This window comes from Erythrolamprus reginae, chromosome 10, assembly GCF_031021105.1.
Source record: "Erythrolamprus reginae isolate rEryReg1 chromosome 10, rEryReg1.hap1, whole genome shotgun sequence".
In the NCBI taxonomy this organism is placed as follows: Eukaryota; Metazoa; Chordata; class Lepidosauria; order Squamata; family Dipsadidae; genus Erythrolamprus; species Erythrolamprus reginae.
Window position 1 is genome coordinate 49,705,896 of NC_091959.1, and position 18,389 is coordinate 49,724,284.

Below are 18,389 nucleotides of genomic sequence, written 5' to 3' on the forward strand. Positions count from 1 at the left end.
CGGTTGGTTGCTTGGCTAAGAGCGACAGAGAGGATGAGGGGATAAATGGAGGCTAAAACAAACGAAGAACGGCTGCAGGAACTGGACATGGCTAGTTTGAGGAGGAGAAAGACCAGGGGAAACAGCAGAGCAGCCTTCCAATAGCTCAGGGGTTGCCCCGAAAGAAGAGGGAGTCAAGCTATTCTCCAAAGCACAAGAAGCAATGGGTGGGAACTAAACAAGGAGAGAAGCAACTTAGAACTAAGGAGAAAATTCCTGGCAGTGAGAACAATTAATCAGTGGGACAGAAGTTGCCTCCAGAAGTTTTGAATGCCAAGTTTTAAAGCAGAGGTTGGACAACCACCTGTCTGAAGTAGTGCAGGGGATTGGACTAAGAGACCCCCAAGGTCCCTCCCAACTCTGTTGTTGTTGTTATTATTATTATCAATCCTTTCTTGATGGGACGAGGGACCTTGGGAGGAGCCAGTGGATGAGCTTGGTGGACAGGATCCGAGGGGCTCTCCCTCCTTCAGAGAGGAAGAAATATTTTTCTTTCCCTTTCATTCCTTCTCTGGCTTCTGTCCTCCAGATACCGCATCACCATCGGCAACAAAAGCTGTGACTTTGAGAAAGAGAAAGACCCCTCCTTGCTCCGGGCCCCTTCTGCGGGAAAGCTGCTGCATTATACGGTGGAGGATGGGGGCCACATCTATGGGGGTCACAGCTATGCAGAAATGGAGGTACCTCTCCCACTGGCCGGGGGGGATCTGGATTCCTCACCACGGAAAGTGGCTGTTTGTCATGAATCAATTAATGTGCGTATTTTGGGAGCGTTCTGGCTCTCTTAGTTGGCTGCCAGTCAAGCAGCTTTTCCCATCGTGCTGGGCAGCATATCTTTGGTCCACTAGCTGGATGCTCAAAGTGTCATTGGGCCTTCTTGGTGGCTGCCCTGGCCCTTTGGAACCAACTACCCCCCAATGTCCATACTGCTCCCACTTTACTGGCTTTCCATGGCTTTGCGGGCAGGCCTGGGGGCCATGAGTGTTAACACCTGTTCATAAGAACCTAAGAAGAGCCATGCTGAATCAGGCCCAAGCCCATCGAGTCCAGCATTATGTGTCCCACAATGGCCCCCCACTTGTCCATGGGGATCTTGCAACATAGAGGCAGCACCGGGACATCCAGAGAGAGAGAAAGAGAGAGAGAGAGAGGGAAGGAAGGAGAGAGAGTAGGTAGGTAGGTAGGAAGGAAGGAAGGAAAGAAAAGGAAGGAAGGAAGGAAAGAAAAGGAAGGAAGGAAGGAAGGAAAGAAAAGGAAGGAAGGAAGGAGATAGAAAGAAAGAAAGAAAGAGAGAGAACCTAAGAAGAGCCCTGCTGAATCGGGCCAAAGCCCCTCGAGTCCAGCATTCTGTGTCCCCCCAATTGTCCATGGGGATCTTGAGCAGAAGGAGAAGGCAAGACCCTCCCTTTCCCTGGACCCCCAACCAATGGGACCCATGGGAACCCTGCCTGCCTCAACCAACATGGAGGTGGCATTTGGACATCTGTTGCACAACTGAACTGTCATTCATTTGTCACGTATGAGTGTTTAGTTTAGCCAGGAGTTTCTATTGTTAGTTTAATGGGTTTTTTATTGTTTTTACTATTTACTATTTGACTTTGATTTTAATTGTATTCTATTATTTTATTGTAAGCCACCCTGGGTCCCATGGGATTGGGCAGCATGTAAATCAAATAAATTAAATTAAATGGATTGTATTGGGATTGTAGCTCCGTTGCCCTCTAAACAGGTGATGAAGATGGTGGTGTCGCTGACGGTGGAGGAGTCTGGCATCATCCGCTACGTCAGGCGGCCGGGCACGCTGTTGGAGGCGGGCTGCGTGGTAGCTCGGCTTGAGCTCAACGACCCCACCAAAGTTCACCTGGTGAGTCACGGAGCGGCTGGGGGCCATTGGGGGGGGGGAGAGGGCAAAACTCCTGAAGCGGCTGAGTGGTGGGTTTTCTGATTATAATGTTCTGTCCGTGTTGGCGCTTTGCCCCTCTGCCTGCCAATGCTGCCTCTCCAGGCCCAGCTGCACACGGGGGGGCTCTCCCCTCAGCCGCCCCTGCCCATCCTTGGCGAGAAGCTCCACCAGGTCTTCCACAACGTGCTGGAGAGCCTGCAGAACGTGATGAACGGCTATTGCTTGCCGGAGCCTTATTTCTCTGCCAAGGTGAGAACGATTCCGCCTTTCCCTGTGAAAGACCAAGCTCAGGGGGAAAAGCTGGCCTGGGATATATCCTGGCTTGTTGAGAATATATTCCTGACTTGCATGGAAAGCCCTTGGAAGATCTGGGTTCGAATGGCAAAGAGGAGGAGGAGGAGGAAGGCTGCGAACGAGGGCAGGCGGGAAAGACTGAACTCCCCCTTGCTTACATTTTCTGTGGTTCTCTCCCGTGATCGCTGAAACCTCGAACCTCCTTCCCCCCCAACTCAGATCAAAGAATGGGTGGATAAGCTGATGCGGACCCTCCGGGACCCTTCCCTCCCCCTGCTGGAGCTGCAGGAGATCATGACCAGCACCCTGGGCCGGATTCCAGCCTCGGTGGAGAAGTCCATCCGGAAAGTGATGGCCCAGTACGCCAGCAACGTCACCTCCGTGCTCTGCCAGTTCCCCAGCCAGCAGGTGAGGGGGGGGGGGGGGCGCCAAGGAGCCCACGGGGCCGGAGTGAGCAGGAGAAGGGGGGTAGTGATGGGCTGGGGAATTCTGGGGAATGAAGCCCACCTGCCTTAAAAAGTGGGTCAGGTTGAGCCCTTCATGGCACCGGACCAGAATATCTCCGGGACCGCCTTCTGCCGCACGAATCCCAGCGACCGGTTAGGTCCCACAGAGTGGGTCTTCTCCGGGTCCCGTCGACTAAACAATGTCCTTTGGCGGGACCCAAAAGAAGAGCCTTCTCTGTGGCGGCCCCGACCCTCTGGAACCAGCTCCCCCCAGATATCAGGGTTGCCCCCACCTTCCTTGCCTTTTGCAAGCTCCTTAAAACCCACCTCTGTCGTCAGGCTTATAGAATTTATGCATGGTATGCTAGTATGTATGAGTGGTTCTTTAAATTGGGGTTTTTTAAATTGTCTTTTAGTATTAGATTTGTTTACATTGTCTTTTTATATTGTTGTGAGCTGCCCCGAGTCTTCGGAGAGGGGCGGCATACAAATCTAAAAAATAAATAAATTGTGGTATGAATGAGTATATGGTTTTTTAAATGGGTTTTTTTTTAGATTACTAATCGGGTTTTTAAATGATTTAATATTGGACTTTGAATCTGAATTTGCATTTTTTTTGGTATTTTATTTACTTATTATTCATTGATGTTGTGTGCTGCCCATCTCTGTGGACTCAGGGCGGCTCGCAACATATCATAACACAATATACAATAACACATCTGAAATCCAATTCATATAAATAACTGATCTAAACCCATTCTAAAAGACTAAAACATTAAAACCATTCATTCAGATTCAAACCACACAGATACCACACATTCGTTGTACCTTTATATTGTGCTTTTTAATATTTTTTTGTACTTTTATATGTTGTGAGCCGCCCCGAGTCCTTGGAGAGAAGCGGCATATAAGTCCAATAAATAAATAAATTAAATAAATTTTAAAACCATGGCTGTAAAGGATCTTTCCCCCTCTTTCTTTCTTTCTTTCTTTCTTTCTTTCTTTCTTTCTTTCTTTCTTTCTTTCTTTCCTTCCAAGATTGCCAGTATCTTGGACAGCCACGCAGCCACCCTGCAGCGCAAATCGGACCGGGAAGTCTTCTTCATGAACACCCAGAGTATTGTGCAGCTGGTGCAGAGGTAGGTTTGGGTTGGGACAATCACACCACCACACTGCCTGCCTGGACATCAGCAGGGAGAGGCGGCCTGTTTTGTTGATCGTCCTGCCTGGAATCTAGGGCACCCTGAGCATTTTTTGCAGAGGTGAAGGTGATTTGAAAAGTGGGATGGAGTCTCCTGCATCGGTAAGAGTTTCTGCTTTTGTCACTAGAATTGTTCCCAAAACATCTTAGGTGACAACAATGAATCGTTCCTGACCCTCTTCCACCCCCCGTAAGGAAAATTCCAGGAGACCAAGGGAATAAATGGATGAAAACCTTTATTTTAAACAAAATAAAAAGAAAAGAAGACCAGAGAAGTCGGGGAAACAGTCCATGTATCTCTAGGGAATACAGTATTTTTATACATTCTTCACTCCCACATCCTCTCATATTCCATGCCCCTAATTTACTCCCTTATTGGGGGGGGGGTCTCCCTAACACTTCAGCACTTCCACTCCCGTCTCCTTCTTTGGGTGTGTCTCCTGCAACGACTTTCCAGAATTCATCCATCACTGATATTCCCACCTTTCTTGGTCCTACGGTTACCACGCAGTGTCCACATCTCCTGTCCATTCTTTCTGAGGGTCATTTGCACATGGCCCTGTGATATGTCCCCATAGTTGTAGAGGAGCCGATCTTCTCCTCTTACAGGAACAGGGCTGGTCAGGACACGGGGCCTTGTGAGTTTTCTTACACCCTCTTCCTCCACCGTCTGTTCCCAAGACTTACAAAATCCTGCTGTGGCCTAGAGGTGGAGCTCTCGCCCCACAATCAGGAGGTTGTGAGTTCGATCCTAGGCAGAGGCAGATGTAGGGCCCCCTGCTTGCTTCCAACTCCCTGAATCTGTTAAGCGACTCGTGCATGGCCTCTCCTCTCTTTGCCCTCCGCCCCCCCCGATTTCCAGGTACCGCAGCGGCATCCGAGGGCACATGAAGTCGGTGGTGCTGGATCTGCTGAGGCGGGTACCTGCAGGTGGAGACCCAGTTCCAGCAAGGTGAGGAGGAGGAGGAGGAGGGGGCTGGCGGGAAGGAGGCGCCTTCTCTGCAACTGGCTCCTCCTGGGCTTTTCCACTTGTGCTGCAGCTCATTACGACAAGTGTGTGATCATCCTGAGGGAGCAGCACCTGCCCAACATGACCCCCGTCCTGGAGTGCATCTTCTCCCACGCCCAGGTGGCCAAGAAGAACCTGCTGGTCACCCTCTTGATTGTGAGTTGGAGAGCAGGACAGAAGGGAAAGAGGGCACAGGATCGAAACATTGAAATAGGTTAAAGAGTTAAATAAGGTTTTTCATGGGAAAGTGAACCCAAGAACAAGGGGGCACAATCTGAGGTTAGTTGGGGGGAAGATCAGAAGCAAGGTGAGAAGATATTATTTGAGGGAAAGAGGAGTAGATGCTTGTAACAAACTTCCAGCAAATGGGGTTGGTCAATCCACAGTCTCTGAATTGAAACATGCCTGGGATAAACATAGATCCATCCTGAGATAAAATACAGGAAATGGTATAAGGGCAGACGAGATGGACCAGGAGGTCTTTTTCTGCCATCAGTCTTCTATGTTTCTAAGGTTTTCAATAGGAAAGTGAACCCAACAATAGGGGGGCACAATCTGAGGTCAGTTGGGGGGAAGATCAGAAGCCACGTGAGAAAATATGATTTGACTGAAAGAGTGTAGTAGATGCTTGGAACAAACTTCCAGAAGACGTGGTTGGTCAATCCACAGGAACTGAATTGAAACATGCCTGGGATAAACCTAAGATAAAATATACAGGAGACAGTGTAAGGGCAGACGAGATGGACCAGGGGGTCTTTTCCTGCCGCCAATCTTCTAGGTTCCTATGAACTGAGCGGGGGGGGGGGGACACTCCAGCTTCCCCCCCTCTTTCCCATCTGGGCCCAGAGCTGCAGGGCCCATCCCAGCTGGAAGATCGGGCCCCATTAGACAACACTGGTGCCGTGACGCAGCTGAAGCTTTCTTTCGTTTTGCTGTCCAGGATCAGCTTTGTGGCCGAGACCCGACCTTGACCGATGAGCTGGTGGCCATCCTGAACGAGCTCACGCAGCTCAGCAAAACGGAGCACGCAAAAGTGGCCTTACGGGCCCGGCAGGTCAGGATACGGGGGTGACCGATCCTCCTGGCTGAGCTGCCTGGGGTGGGGGCAGTCTACTGACCCCTCCCTCCTTTGCCCCCCAGGTGCTGATCGCCTCCCACCTGCCCTCCTACGAACTGCGGCACAACCAGGTGGAGTCCATCTTCCTCTCGGCCATCGACATGTACGGGCACCAGTTCTGTCCTGAAAACCTAAAGGTGCCTTCTTGGACGTCCGATTCCCCGGGGAGGTCTGAGGTCCAAGCGACACCTGCTGACTCGGTCTGGGCTCCGTCCTCTCTTATAGAAACTCATCCTTTCGGAAACCACCATCTTCGATGTCCTGCCCACCTTCTTCTATCACGCCAACCTGGTGGTCCGCATGGCAGCCCTGGAGGTGAGCAGAGGGTGGGCAGGGGGCTTCCTTTGGCCCAAGTGAAGCTGCTGGGAGAGAATCGTGGAACTGCCCCATGGCCACAGACCCGCAAGGGGGCCCTGCTCCCTTTTGCCTTTCCAGGTGTACGTCAGGCGGGCCTACATCGCCTACGAGCTGAACAGCTTGCAGCACCGACAGCTGATGGACGGCACCTGCGTGGTTGAGTTCCAGTTCATGCTGCCTTCCTCCCACCCAAACAGGTGGGGCAAGGGTCCCTGGGCCTTGATGGGGCCTGCGAGGGGCTGGGGGGCACGACTGAGCAGCAGTGGGTCTGCCCGGGGGAGGATTCAGGATATCACCCAGTGGTCTCCAGTTTGCAGGCCTGGGGTGTGGGGGCCTGAGAGCAAAGTAGCTATTTGTGTCCCTGTCTCTCCGCAGAGGGAGCAGCCTCACCTTGAGCAGGTAGCCTGGAGTTCCTCTGGCTCTGCAGCATGATAACGGTTACCCCAAAGCTCAGCTGCCCCATAACTGCCCCCTTGGCTTTTCTCTTAAGTGCCCTTCGGATTTGGCTACTAACTCTCTGTCTGAGGGGCATGGGGGGGGCAAAGCTATAATATGCCCCCTAGCTTTTACGATTTATGTTTGGTTTGATTGGGTTGTGTGACTACTTTAATGACAAGGGTTTTTAATTGTTTTTTAAGTATTGGATTTGTACACTTTATTATTGTTGTGAGTCTCCGGAGAGGGGCAGCATACAAATCTAATAAATTATTATTATTATTATTATTATTATTATTATTATTATTATTATTATTATAGCGCTCTGCCGGACCCATATAACAAGGGGGTGGTGGAGAATGCAAAGTGGCCCCTTGTGGCAAAGGGACAGCCTTTTTTCTTTTTTTTAAAGCCTTTTGTAAAGGAAACTGTCCATTCCTCAAGGCCTTTGCTAAGGGTCCCCAAACTTGGCAACTTTAAGACTGGTGGACTTCAACTAAGAGAAGTCCACCAGTTTAAAGTTGCCAAGTTGGAAGACTTCTGACCTTCGGGCTGGTCTTGGCTCCAGCTGGGCGGCTGCGATGTCCTTGGAAGCGGCAGGCGCTTACTTCTACGGCCACAAATCGGTGGCTTGCTCCATCTGATGCTGACCTTCTTCCTTGCGTGTCTTCCCCCCCCCACCCCCCAAGAATGTCTGTTCCGGTCAGCATCTCCAACCCAGACTTGGCCCGACACAGCACGGAGCTCTTCATGGACAGCGGCTTCTCCCCGCTCTGCCAGCGGATGGGGGCCATGGTGGCCTTCGACAGGTTTCAGGACTTCACCCGGTAGGTGGCCCAGGCCTCGTGGCCCCCAGTGGAGGGGTGGGGGAGGAGGTGGCTCTGTTGCTGTTCTTGTTATGTTGAAGTATTGGCCACGCGGGCTGGGCCTTTCCTTAGCGGTCAAGCGGTCTCCCTTGGGGAGGGCACTTTCATCTCTTCTCCCCCACTTTTTTTCCACTCTACTTTTCTTTTTTATAATTTTTTTGGGGTATAATTTTTTTTATTTATTTTTTTCTCCAACATGAAATATAACATACATGATAGAAAAGAAACACAGCATCCTTGCCTAAATATATTAATTTATTTTATTTATTTATTTACTTGTTCAATTTTTTTAATGCCGCCCTTCTCCATAGACTCGGGGTGGCTTACAACATGTGAGCAATAGCACTTTTTAAAAAGAGAGCCAGCCTGTGGCCCCCACGATCCGTGTCCTCAATGTCATATATATATAACATTCCCTTCTTACATCAAACAAGTACACGGCTCAAAAAAATAAAGGGAACCACTCAAATAACACATCTTAGATTTGAATGCATGAAATATTCTCCTTGAATCCTTTGTTCTGTACAAAGTTGAATGTGCACAACACCTTGTGAAATGGATGGTCAATCAATGTTGCTTCCACAGTGGACAGTTTGATTTCACAGAAGTTTGATTGACTTGGAGTTATGTTGTGTTGTTTAAGGGTTCCCTTTGTTTTTTTGAGCAGTGTATTTTCCTTTCTTTATCAACTCTCCTCTGTTTGTGTGCTAGGAATTTCGATGAAGTCATTTCCTGCTTTGCTGAGCAGGAGAGCCCCCTCTTCACTGAAGTCAGGTCCACCTTTTACGACGAAGACGACAACAAAGTGAGTTTTTTGTTCTGAGCTGCTGGCTTCTCTGTGCTGGGTCAGGGCTGGGCCTGACCTCTGGCGTGGGCTTGTGGCTTCCAGAACGTCTGGGAGGAACCCATCCACATCTTGAACGTGGCCATCCGGTGGGCAGATCGCCAGGAAGACGAGGAGCTGGTGCCGGTCTTCAGGGCCTTCGCTCAGTCCAAGGTCTGTGCCCACCCTCAACACCTGGATTTTCTCCTCTGGGCGAGAGAATGGGCTTGTTTCTATTTATTTGCTGGCTTTAAGAGCTGACCTTGGGAATCCTTTGCTCCAGGAGGGCTGCACCCCCTCAGCTCAGCCCCTGCCTTCATCTAGTCTGCCTCCTGATGCCCTGGTGATAGGAGGGAGGCCGATGTGTTCCTGTGCTTCCCTTCCTTTTCTCTATTTCTATCTGTCCTTTCTGTTTCTGTTGTTGTTTGTGTGATTGGTTTGTTCGGTTTAAGGCATTGTACAATACAAGATTAATGTAAATAAGTATGGAACAGAGGTTAGAGATTATCTTTTTTAATGTACGGTATATCATTTTAAATTATTATTATTTATTAGATTTGTATGCTGCCCTTTTCCAAAGACTTGGGGCGGCTATATATATATATATATATATATATATATATATATATATATATATATTCAATAAAACTTCTTTCTAATTTAAAAAAAAAGAGGGCAGTTGATAACATTTTTTTCCCTAAGATTATTCAGATATTTGGTCTTTTCCCGTCTTCTCCTCCCATGCAGAATAATATTCTTGTTGATCATGGGCTTCGAAGAATCACGTTTTTGATAACCCAGCAGGTGAGTGAAAATATAAATGTGTGTGTGTGGATGTGAGAGAGAAATGTATATATGAAAGTGTACGCATGAGTGTTGATAGCCATGGCGGAATTAATTGTTGTTTAAAAACCGAACCTTGTGAGCTGCTGCTCTTTCCCCTCTTTTATGGCAACTTCTGTCTCCTTCTTCCGCAGAGGGAGTTCCCAAAGTTCTTCACTTTCCGAGCTCGGGATGAGGTGAGGGGCTGTCTAACCCCCCAGGCCAGGCCTGACCTTGGTGGGTGGGAGCTGAGCCCTGGGCGTCAAACCCTTCGCCTCTTCCTCAGTTTGCTGAAGACCACATCTATCGCCACCTGGAGCCAGCGCTGGCCTTCCAGCTGGAGCTGAACCGCATGCGCAACTTTGACCTGACTGCGGTGCCATGTGCCAACCACAAGATGCACCTTTACCTGGGGGCTGCCAAGGTGGAGGAAGGCACAGAGGTCACTGACTACAGGTTCTTCGTACGGGCCATTGTCAGACACTCCGATCTCATCACCAAGGTGAGTTTAGGGCTGAGTTGCAGGCAGCACTCGGGGGGGGGGGGGGAGGCCTTTAGACTTATCTAGCGCTTCACACTGCTTTTACAACCCTCTCTAAGCAGTTTACAGAGTCAGCCTCTCAATCCCAACAATCTGGGTCCTCATTTCATCCACCTTGGAAGGAGGGAAGGCTGAGTCCACCTGGAGCCTGTGCTGAGATTTGAACCCCTGAACTATTGCTAGCATTTAGCTGAAGGAGCCTGCAGTGCTGCACTCTAACCACTGGCTCTTGAGGGATAAACACAGATCCATCCTGAGATAAAATACGGGAAATAGTATAAAGGCAGACGAGATGGACCAGGAGGTCTTTTTCTGCCGTCAATCTTCTATGTTTCTATGTTTCTATGTATGAAGAAGGAAGGCAGGAAGGAAAGAGGGGAGGAAAGAAAGAGAAGGCAGGAAGGAAAGAGGGAAGGAAAGAAAGAGAAGGAAGGAAAGGAAGGGAAGGAAGGAAGAATCCACAGTCACTGAATCCGAACCTGCCTGGGATAAACATAGATCCATCCTGAGATAAAATACAGGAAATAGTAGAAGGGCAGACGAGATGGACCAGGAGGCCCCTCCCTCTCTGCCTGTCTGATTGACGAGCCCTTTCCTCTCCCCCCGCCCAGGAGGCCTCCTTCGAGTACCTGCAGAACGAGGGCGAGCGGCTGCTCTTGGAAGCCCTGGACGAGCTGGAGGTGGCCGCCAGCAACACCACTGCCCGCACCGACTGCAACCACATCTTCCTCAACTTCGTCCCCACGGTCGTGATGGACCCCTCCAAGGTCTGCGGGGCTTCCGCCACTGGAAAACTTGCTGTGCTGGCGGGAAGAGGCTCCTCCCCCCGACCTCATCTCTGGTGCCCCCTCCCTCCCCCCCAGATCGAGGAGTCCGTGCGGTCCATGGTGATGCGCTACGGCAGCCGCCTCTGGAAGCTGCGGGTCCTTCAAGCGGAAGTGAAGATCAACATCCGCCTGATGCCCACGGCCCACGCGGTCCCCATCCGCCTCTTCCTCACCGACGAGTCCGGATACTACCTGGACATCAGCCTCTACAAGGAAGTCAGCGACCCCAGCACCGGAAGCGTAGGTGCCCCCCCCCCCGAGCCCCTTGAGCGCTTCACGCGCCCCCCCGACTGGCTCCCCTTCCTCTCTTGGGGCTGGCTGGGCCCTCCAGAACTGGACGAGGGTCGCCCAGAAAGTAATGCACCACATTTCTTTTCTTCAATTATTTATTGAGCGCAATGAAACTTGCACCCCAGAAAGAACCATGTTTCTTAAAACAATCTCTTATTATTCACAGTTAAGAAAGAAAGATTTAAAATGTATAATACTAACAATAAGAAATATAAAATTAAAAAGGGGAAAAGAATATAGAAAATATCAATTCAATTTTATTAACAATTAAAAAGGAAGGGAAAAAAAGAAGGGAAACGTACCTAATCAAAAAAGAAAGAGAGATAAAAGATAGGGGTAAACCAATCTCTAAATTTTTTAAATCCAAAGGTATATGAGGGGGGACCAGATAGAAAAGGGGGGAGAATAGAAACAAGGGCGTGTGTGCCCTGTCGGTACCTCTCCTGGTTCTGGCCACAAAGCCCTTTCTGCACTGCAGTGGCCTCCCCCTCTGTGCCCAGTGACTGACCGTCCTTCTGTCGACTGCAGATTCTCCATAAACTCTACACAAACATTTGTGAATGTTCCCAATAGTTTCTTTCTCCACAGTGAGAAATTCAATGACGGCACGTTGCTTGTAACGCACGTCACTTGCAGACGCCGTTTCCAAACACGGCTGCAGCTTTCTGTCTGAAGAGACGCAGACTTTACACGCGCACTCCTGACCATTCAAATAACGCATATCTAAAGTTTCCCATTTGTACCATTACTGCAGGCTGAGAAAGAAAATGTGGTGCGTTGCTTTCTGGGCGACCCTCGTATTTCCCAACTCACACACACACAAGCCAGGTGCTTTGGGTCTGCGCAGACTTTGCCCCATGCTGAGCTCAGGGTCTGGGAACCAAGTGGGGCTCACCAGAGTGTAAATCCTGCAGTTGGGGGTGCGTGTGTGCAGAGTCAGTGGTGCCCAAACCCAGATCCTCCCTTCGCTTTGTGTCCTGCCCTATAGATTATGTTCCACTCCTATGGGGAGAAGCAGGGCCCCATGCACGGCATGCTGATCAACACGCCCTACGTCACCAAGGACCTGCTCCAGGCCAAGCGCTTCCAGGCCCAGTCGCTGGGCACCACCTACGTCTACGACTTCCTGGAGATGTTCCGGCAGGTGGGCTGGGCAGCAGCTCAAGGCGCCCCCCTCCCCTGGCTCCTTCGGACCCCTGGGTGGAGGGAGGCTCAGCGCCACCACTGCGCACTAGGCCTCCGCCACGGCTATGCAGGTTTAATGCTTGAGGGGCCCTGGAGCGATGGTTTTGGGTGGGTGGGGGGTCCTGATTTGAGAGTTATTGCAGATATCCATCCATTCAAGTCCAATTAAATAAATTCATTCATTCATTGGCCTCTATACCGCCCACTCCCAATGGGACTCAGGGCGGCTTACAACAATATGAAAAATACAGTACAATATAAAAGAAGTCAAATCTTAAATTAAGACAATAAAACCCCATATTAAATCACACAAGGCAAACGGTGCAATAAACATACATACACACAGTTCAGCTGTGACAGGTGTAATATTCACGGCTCCCAACCTACTGGCCCCTCTTTTGTAAGTCCAGTAGGGTGGGAGCAGCACAGGCATTGGGGGGGGGGGAGTTGGTTCCATAGAGCTGGGGCAGCCACAGAGAAGGCCCTCCCCCACGGTCCCACCAACTTGCATTGCTTAATCGATGGGACTCGGAGAAGGCCAACCCAAAGATCTTATTGGTCTCTGGGAGGCACGTGGCAGGAGACGGTCCCGTAAATAGTCTGGTCCTAAGATCCACCCTAAGATAAAACACAGGAAATAGTATAAGGGCAGACTAGATGGGTCATGAGGTCTTTTTCTGCCCTCAATCTTCTATGTTTCTATGTTTCTAAAATTAATTTAATTTTAAATTAAAAGATACACACACACACACAATATTGGGAAATGTTTTAATGAAGCAGTTGCCTCCCAGAAAATTGGACCACAACAGCCCAGTTCCCCTGGAGAGAAAGCCCACCTGCACAGCTGCCTCTGCAGAAACATTAGGAGAATGGGCACCGAATGGGCAGAGGGGTCTCTCCCGGTGCCTCCCAAAGAGACTCTGTGCCCGTGGTCTCCCCGGCGGAGAAGGAAGTGCAGAGCCCGGGAACTGCCCTTCTCTCGCCTTCCTGGACCCCCTGACGCTGTGGGTGCTTCTCCCTCCTTCTCAGGCTCTGTTCAAGCAGTGGGGGTCCACCGAGGGGGCCAGCCCCACCGACGTGCTGACTTACACGGAACTGGTGCTGGACGCCCAGGGGAAGATGGTGCAGCTGAACAGGCTGCCCGGAGGGAATGAGGTAAGCGCTGAGGCCGAGAGAAGCCGAAGCTGGAGGGAGAAGTGGGGGTCACCACCAGGGAGGTTGGAAACAGCTGGGGGGCCTAGCAGACTCGGGGGGGGGGGGGGGCTGGCTGCATTTCTGCTTCCGATTGTTTGTTTGTTAAAGTTTGTTTGTTAACATTTGTATTCCGCCCACTCCCAAAGGACTCGGGGCAGCTTACAACAATAAAACAATATAAAATCAATTAAAATACTAGCAACAATATTAAAAAACCTAAACCTCACCAATACAATCATACCGCCATCATATATTCCAATCAAATCTTATTTAGGCCGGAATTAAGAGATGTCGCTACTCACGGCCCCCAGGCCTGACAGCAACGCCAAGTTTTCAAGGCTTTCTGGGAAAGCAGTAGAGTGGGGGCAGTATGAACCTTGGGGGGTAGTGGGTTCCAGAGAGTTGGAGCCGCCACAGAGAAGGCCCTCCTCTGCGGGGCCACCAACCGACAGTGCTTGGTCAACGGGACCCGGAGAAGGCCAAGACTGTGAGATCTTATCGGTCTCTGGGAGGTATGCGCAGGGGATGGTCCTGTAAATAGTCTGGTCCTAAGCCATGCAGGGCTTTATAGGCGATAACCCACACCTGTCAGCTGGCTGGCTGCTAAAAGAATTCCGTGTCAGAATAGAGGAAAGTCCCCCAGATTAAGAAACGCCGCTTGTTTGCCTCTGCTCCTGCTCCGTCCCTCTTTGCTCCCCCTCCTCCCGCCCCCTCCCACCAGATCGGAATGGTGGCCTTCAAGATGAAGCTGAAGACCCCCGAGTACCCGAAGGGCCGCGACATCGTGCTCATCCTCAACGACATCACCTACAAGATCGGGTCCTTTGGGCCTGCCGAGGATCTCCTTTTCCTGCGGGCCTCGGAGCTGGCCCGGGCGGAGGGCGTCCCCCGCGTCTACATCGCAGCCAACAGCGGTGCCCGCATCGGGTTCGCCGAAGAGATCAAGAGCAAGTTCCAGATAGGCTGGATAGACCCAGCAGATCCCTACAAGGTACGTGGATCACTGCAGGAGCCACGGCCGATGGATCTCCCCTTCGTTGGTCAAGCTGGGCCTCGTTGCTCGGTGGGAGGGAGTTCCATGACCGTTCCAGGGCCCGGTCCTTCGTGTCTGAAGGCATCGCAACAGGCGTGGGACGTGGGCTTCTCAACCCGCCCCTGGAAGCAAGGGAGGCCGGGGTTTCCCAGGAGAGCCAGGAAGGACCCCCTGCCCCAAATGTGAGAGGGAAGCAAGAACCGCCTTTCCCTTGTTGGTTTGGTTCGACTTCTAGGCCACCCAATCCCAAAGGACTCGGGGCAGCTCACAACAATATAAATGCAAAAAAATTAAGTAAAAAGAAGATAAATATACAATCTAAAACTATACTGCTCAAAAAATAAACAAAGAGAACCCTTAAACAACACAATATGACTCCAAGTCAATCAAACGTCCGTGAAATCCAACTGTCCACTTAGGAAGCAACACTGATGGACCATCCATTTCCCCTGCTGTTGTGCACAACTTTGTACAGAACAAAGTATTCAATGAGAATATTTCATTCATTCATTCTTTGAGGGTTCCCTTTATATTTTCTGAGCAGTGTATAAAACCCTGATTAAAACCTGTAATAAACTATCAAGACAACATGCATTTCCCTGGTTATCATTATTATTATTGTTGTTGTTGTTATTATTATTATTAATAATAATAATAATTAAATTTAATTTAATGGTTCCTTCTTCCTGTTTGAGGAAGACCGCCGAAACCGTCAAATTCTCTGCTTGATCTAAAGGCTTCCCAAGCTGTTCTCGTGCACCCAATTCATCCAGCTAATGCTGCCCCCCTCCCTTTCCCCCCCCCCCCAAAGGGATTCAAGTACCTGTACTTAACACCTCAGGATTACACCAGGCTCAGCTCCATGAATTCTGTTCACTGCAGACACGTGGAAGAGGCTGGGGAGTCCAGGTGAGCAAGGGGCGCCTCTCATTTCTTTCCCGGGGGAGGGGTCTCCAGGGGACCAAGCTCCGTGTGTGTGTGTGTGTGAGAGAGAGAGAGAGAGAGAACCTTCCACTTGCTCCTTCTGTCTTCTGCAGGTACATCATCACTGACATCATTGGGAAGGACGAAGGCTTCGGGGTGGAGAACCTCAGAGCATCGGCCACCATCGCTGGGGAGACTTCTCTCGCCTACGACGAAATTGTCACCATCAGCATGGTACGGCTGCGGGTCCCTCTGGCTCTAATGCTGGGGGCCGGTGGGTTGGGGGGAACGGCCACTGAGCAGGAAGAGGTCATGCATTCTAAGCCCCTGGTTCTCAGCCTTGGCTGCTTGAAGAGGTGGGAACTTCAAATCCCAGGATTCCCTGCGGCTGGCTGGGGCATTCTGGGAGGCGATGTCCACACATCTTCAAGTGAAAGAGTATTATTATTATTATTATTATTATTATTATTATTATTATTATTATTTATTAGATTTGTATGCCGCCCCTCTCCGTAGACTCGGGGCAGCTCACAGCAGTGATAAAACAATATACAATAGCAAATCTAATATTAAAGTCTAAAAATAACAATTTTACATTAAAAGCCTAAAAACCCCATTATATAAAAAGCATACACACAAACATACCATACACAAAACTACATAGTCAAGGGGAGATGTCTCAGTTCCCCCATGCCTGGCGGCAGAGTGGTAGATGCTAGGAACAAACTCCCAGCAGACGTGGTTGGTAAACCCACAGTGACTGAATTGAAAGATGCCTGGGATAAACATAGATCCATCCTGAGGGGAATAGTAGAAGGGCAGACGAGATGGACCAGGAGGCCTTTTCCTGCCGTCCATCTTCTAGGTTTCTAGGAAATGCTCTGTCTAAACAAACTGACATATTTTGCTTCCTCTGCCATAAATCGGTTCCTTCGCTTCTGTTACGCAGGTCACCTGTCGAGCCATCGGGATTGGGGCTTACCTGGTCAGGCTTGGCCAGCGAGTGATCCAGGTGGACAATTCCCACATCATTCTGACTGGGGCCAGTGCTCTGAATAAGGTGCGACGAGAGCTTGTTTTGGCTTCCGGCGTTTTCTGTGTAGATTATCCTGAGAAAAATAGTTTTTTAAAAAGCAAAAGACCAAAATTCCCACTGTCCCACTACGTGCCAGCCTTGCTATGGGGTTGTGCAGTTGGTCCTTGGGAAACGACGCGTCCTTGTTCTTGTATGTGAAACAGTGTATTCACATTAAAAAAGGAGAGGTTGGTACTGATGGACTCAATCAATCCCTCATTCAGCGGTTGGCTCATTTCTCATCCTGCCTCCAGCCTTGGGGAAGGTTTGGAAGGGAGGGTGGGAGGGCGTTGGGAGGGCTCCTGGTCCACCTCAGGCCATGTCAGATTCTCAGGAGGGTGAGCCAGGGGGGCTGCCAGATGACGCAGAGAGCGAGAGGGAGGGAGGAAGTGAGGTGAGTGAGCCTGAGGAACCACTAGAGGGAGCTGATGTGACAGTGGGCGAGTGGTCCCAGTCAGAGGATGAGGAAGACACGAGAGTGGAAAGCCAGTGGACTGACCCTCGCTGCAGAAGATTGCTCAGAAGGCGAGAGGGGTTACAGCCATAGCCTCACTTTCAGGCCATATAAAGGCAAAGGATTGTTTGCAGACCCTGAGCTGGGAAATTTCCCAAGCTCTAGGCGCGGGGTGGGTGGGGGTGGCGGCCGCTCGGAGCCTTGGAGGGAAGCCCTGCTCGGACCGGCCCTGTCTTGGCTCTCCTCCGGGGCAGGTCTTGGGACGGGAAGTCTACACCTCTAACAACCAGCTGGGCGGAGTGCAGATCATGCACAACAACGGCGTCTCCCACGTGGCCGTCCCGGACGACTTCGAAGGCATCTACACCATCCTCCAGTGGCTCTCCTACATGCCCAAGGTACCTCGAGGGCAGCGGAGGGAGGCCAGGCTGCCCCCATGGAAGGCAACGGAAGCAGTGGCGCCAAGCCTTTAAACGAGGAAGGGATTTGCTGTCGGGGTCGGCAAAGCTGGCTCTTCTGACTTGTGGATTCCAACTCCCAGAATTCCTGAGCTAGCATGATTGCCTCGGGAATTCTGGGAGTTGGAGTCCACAAGTCATAGAAGAGCCAACCTTTGCCTACCCCTAGACTAGAAGACCTCCAAGGTCCCTTCCAGCCGTAGGATTCTATGATCTTGAGCAGGGGGCTGGACTAGATCCAAGGTAGGCAAAGGTTGGCTCTTCTATGACTTGTGGACTCCAACTCCCAGAATTCCTGAGCTAGCAGGATTGGCAGAGGAATTCTGGGAGTTGGAGTCCACAATTCAGAGAAGAGCCAACCTTTGCCTACTCCTGCCCTGACCTAATCTCCTACACTAAAGTTCTTTTATTTCATCACAGCAGCCTTCCCAGTTTAATGGGGCCACAGTTTTGTTTTGTTTTTAAAACTTAAGCAATCTATGAGTTATACTGGGAAAACAAGTCTGAAGTGGTGTAGGGTCTCCTGCCTAAGCGGGGGGTTGGACTAGAAGACCTCCAAGGTCCCTTCCAACTCTGTTGTCGTTGTTGTTATTATTATTAACAGGCGACTTCTGTAATTTGGATAAGAACGAATGGTCTTCGCTGGTTAATGCCACAGCCAGATTCCTTCAGGACTGTAGAGTTACCGGAAGGAGCCCCTTTCTGCTTGGTGGGGGCTCTCCTCCCCCCTCCTAAAACTGGCCTTGAGAAATGTTTCTTCTCGCAGGACCGTCACAGCCCGCTGCCCGTCATCTCTCCAACCGACCCCATTGACAGAGAAATTGACTTTGTCCCTTCTAAAGTCCCCTACGACTCCCGGTGGATGCTGGCGGGAAGACCCCACCCGAGTGAGTATCGGCTCTTCCGACGCGGGTTGGGAGGCCTGGGGTGGACACTGGCTTGGTCCGAGTAATTATAGGTAGCTATTGAGAAAGATGAAACCTGGCTAGATAAACAGGTAGAGGTGAGAAGCTGGTGGGTGTTTCCGTTGGTTGGAAATGGGAGGAAGGACAGGCACAAACAGCATCTCATCTCATCTAGACAGTGATGGGACGT

General features: G+C 50.5%; 1 protein-coding gene across 1 annotated transcript in view; it reads left to right on the plus strand.

Moving 5' to 3' along the window:
- The window catches only part of ACACB (acetyl-CoA carboxylase beta), a 48,249-nt gene that overhangs the window by 23,680 nt on the left and 6,180 nt on the right, over nucleotides 1-18,389 (plus strand). Inside the window, 28 exon segments of the mRNA XM_070763342.1 lie at nucleotides 569-719; nucleotides 1,769-1,903; nucleotides 2,045-2,191; nucleotides 2,456-2,644; nucleotides 3,721-3,821; nucleotides 4,746-4,803; nucleotides 4,805-4,835; nucleotides 4,924-5,048; nucleotides 5,833-5,946; nucleotides 6,033-6,146; nucleotides 6,235-6,324; nucleotides 6,445-6,563; nucleotides 7,491-7,628; nucleotides 8,379-8,472; nucleotides 8,557-8,664; nucleotides 9,238-9,294; nucleotides 9,468-9,509; nucleotides 9,599-9,814; nucleotides 10,465-10,620; nucleotides 10,717-10,920; nucleotides 11,960-12,115; nucleotides 13,186-13,311; nucleotides 14,072-14,341; nucleotides 15,195-15,292; nucleotides 15,421-15,541; nucleotides 16,257-16,367; nucleotides 17,091-17,234; nucleotides 18,061-18,181. Of these exon segments, the coding sequence (XP_070619443.1) occupies nucleotides 569-719; nucleotides 1,769-1,903; nucleotides 2,045-2,191; nucleotides 2,456-2,644; nucleotides 3,721-3,821; nucleotides 4,746-4,803; nucleotides 4,805-4,835; nucleotides 4,924-5,048; nucleotides 5,833-5,946; nucleotides 6,033-6,146; nucleotides 6,235-6,324; nucleotides 6,445-6,563; nucleotides 7,491-7,628; nucleotides 8,379-8,472; nucleotides 8,557-8,664; nucleotides 9,238-9,294; nucleotides 9,468-9,509; nucleotides 9,599-9,814; nucleotides 10,465-10,620; nucleotides 10,717-10,920; nucleotides 11,960-12,115; nucleotides 13,186-13,311; nucleotides 14,072-14,341; nucleotides 15,195-15,292; nucleotides 15,421-15,541; nucleotides 16,257-16,367; nucleotides 17,091-17,234; nucleotides 18,061-18,181 (3,536 nt within the window).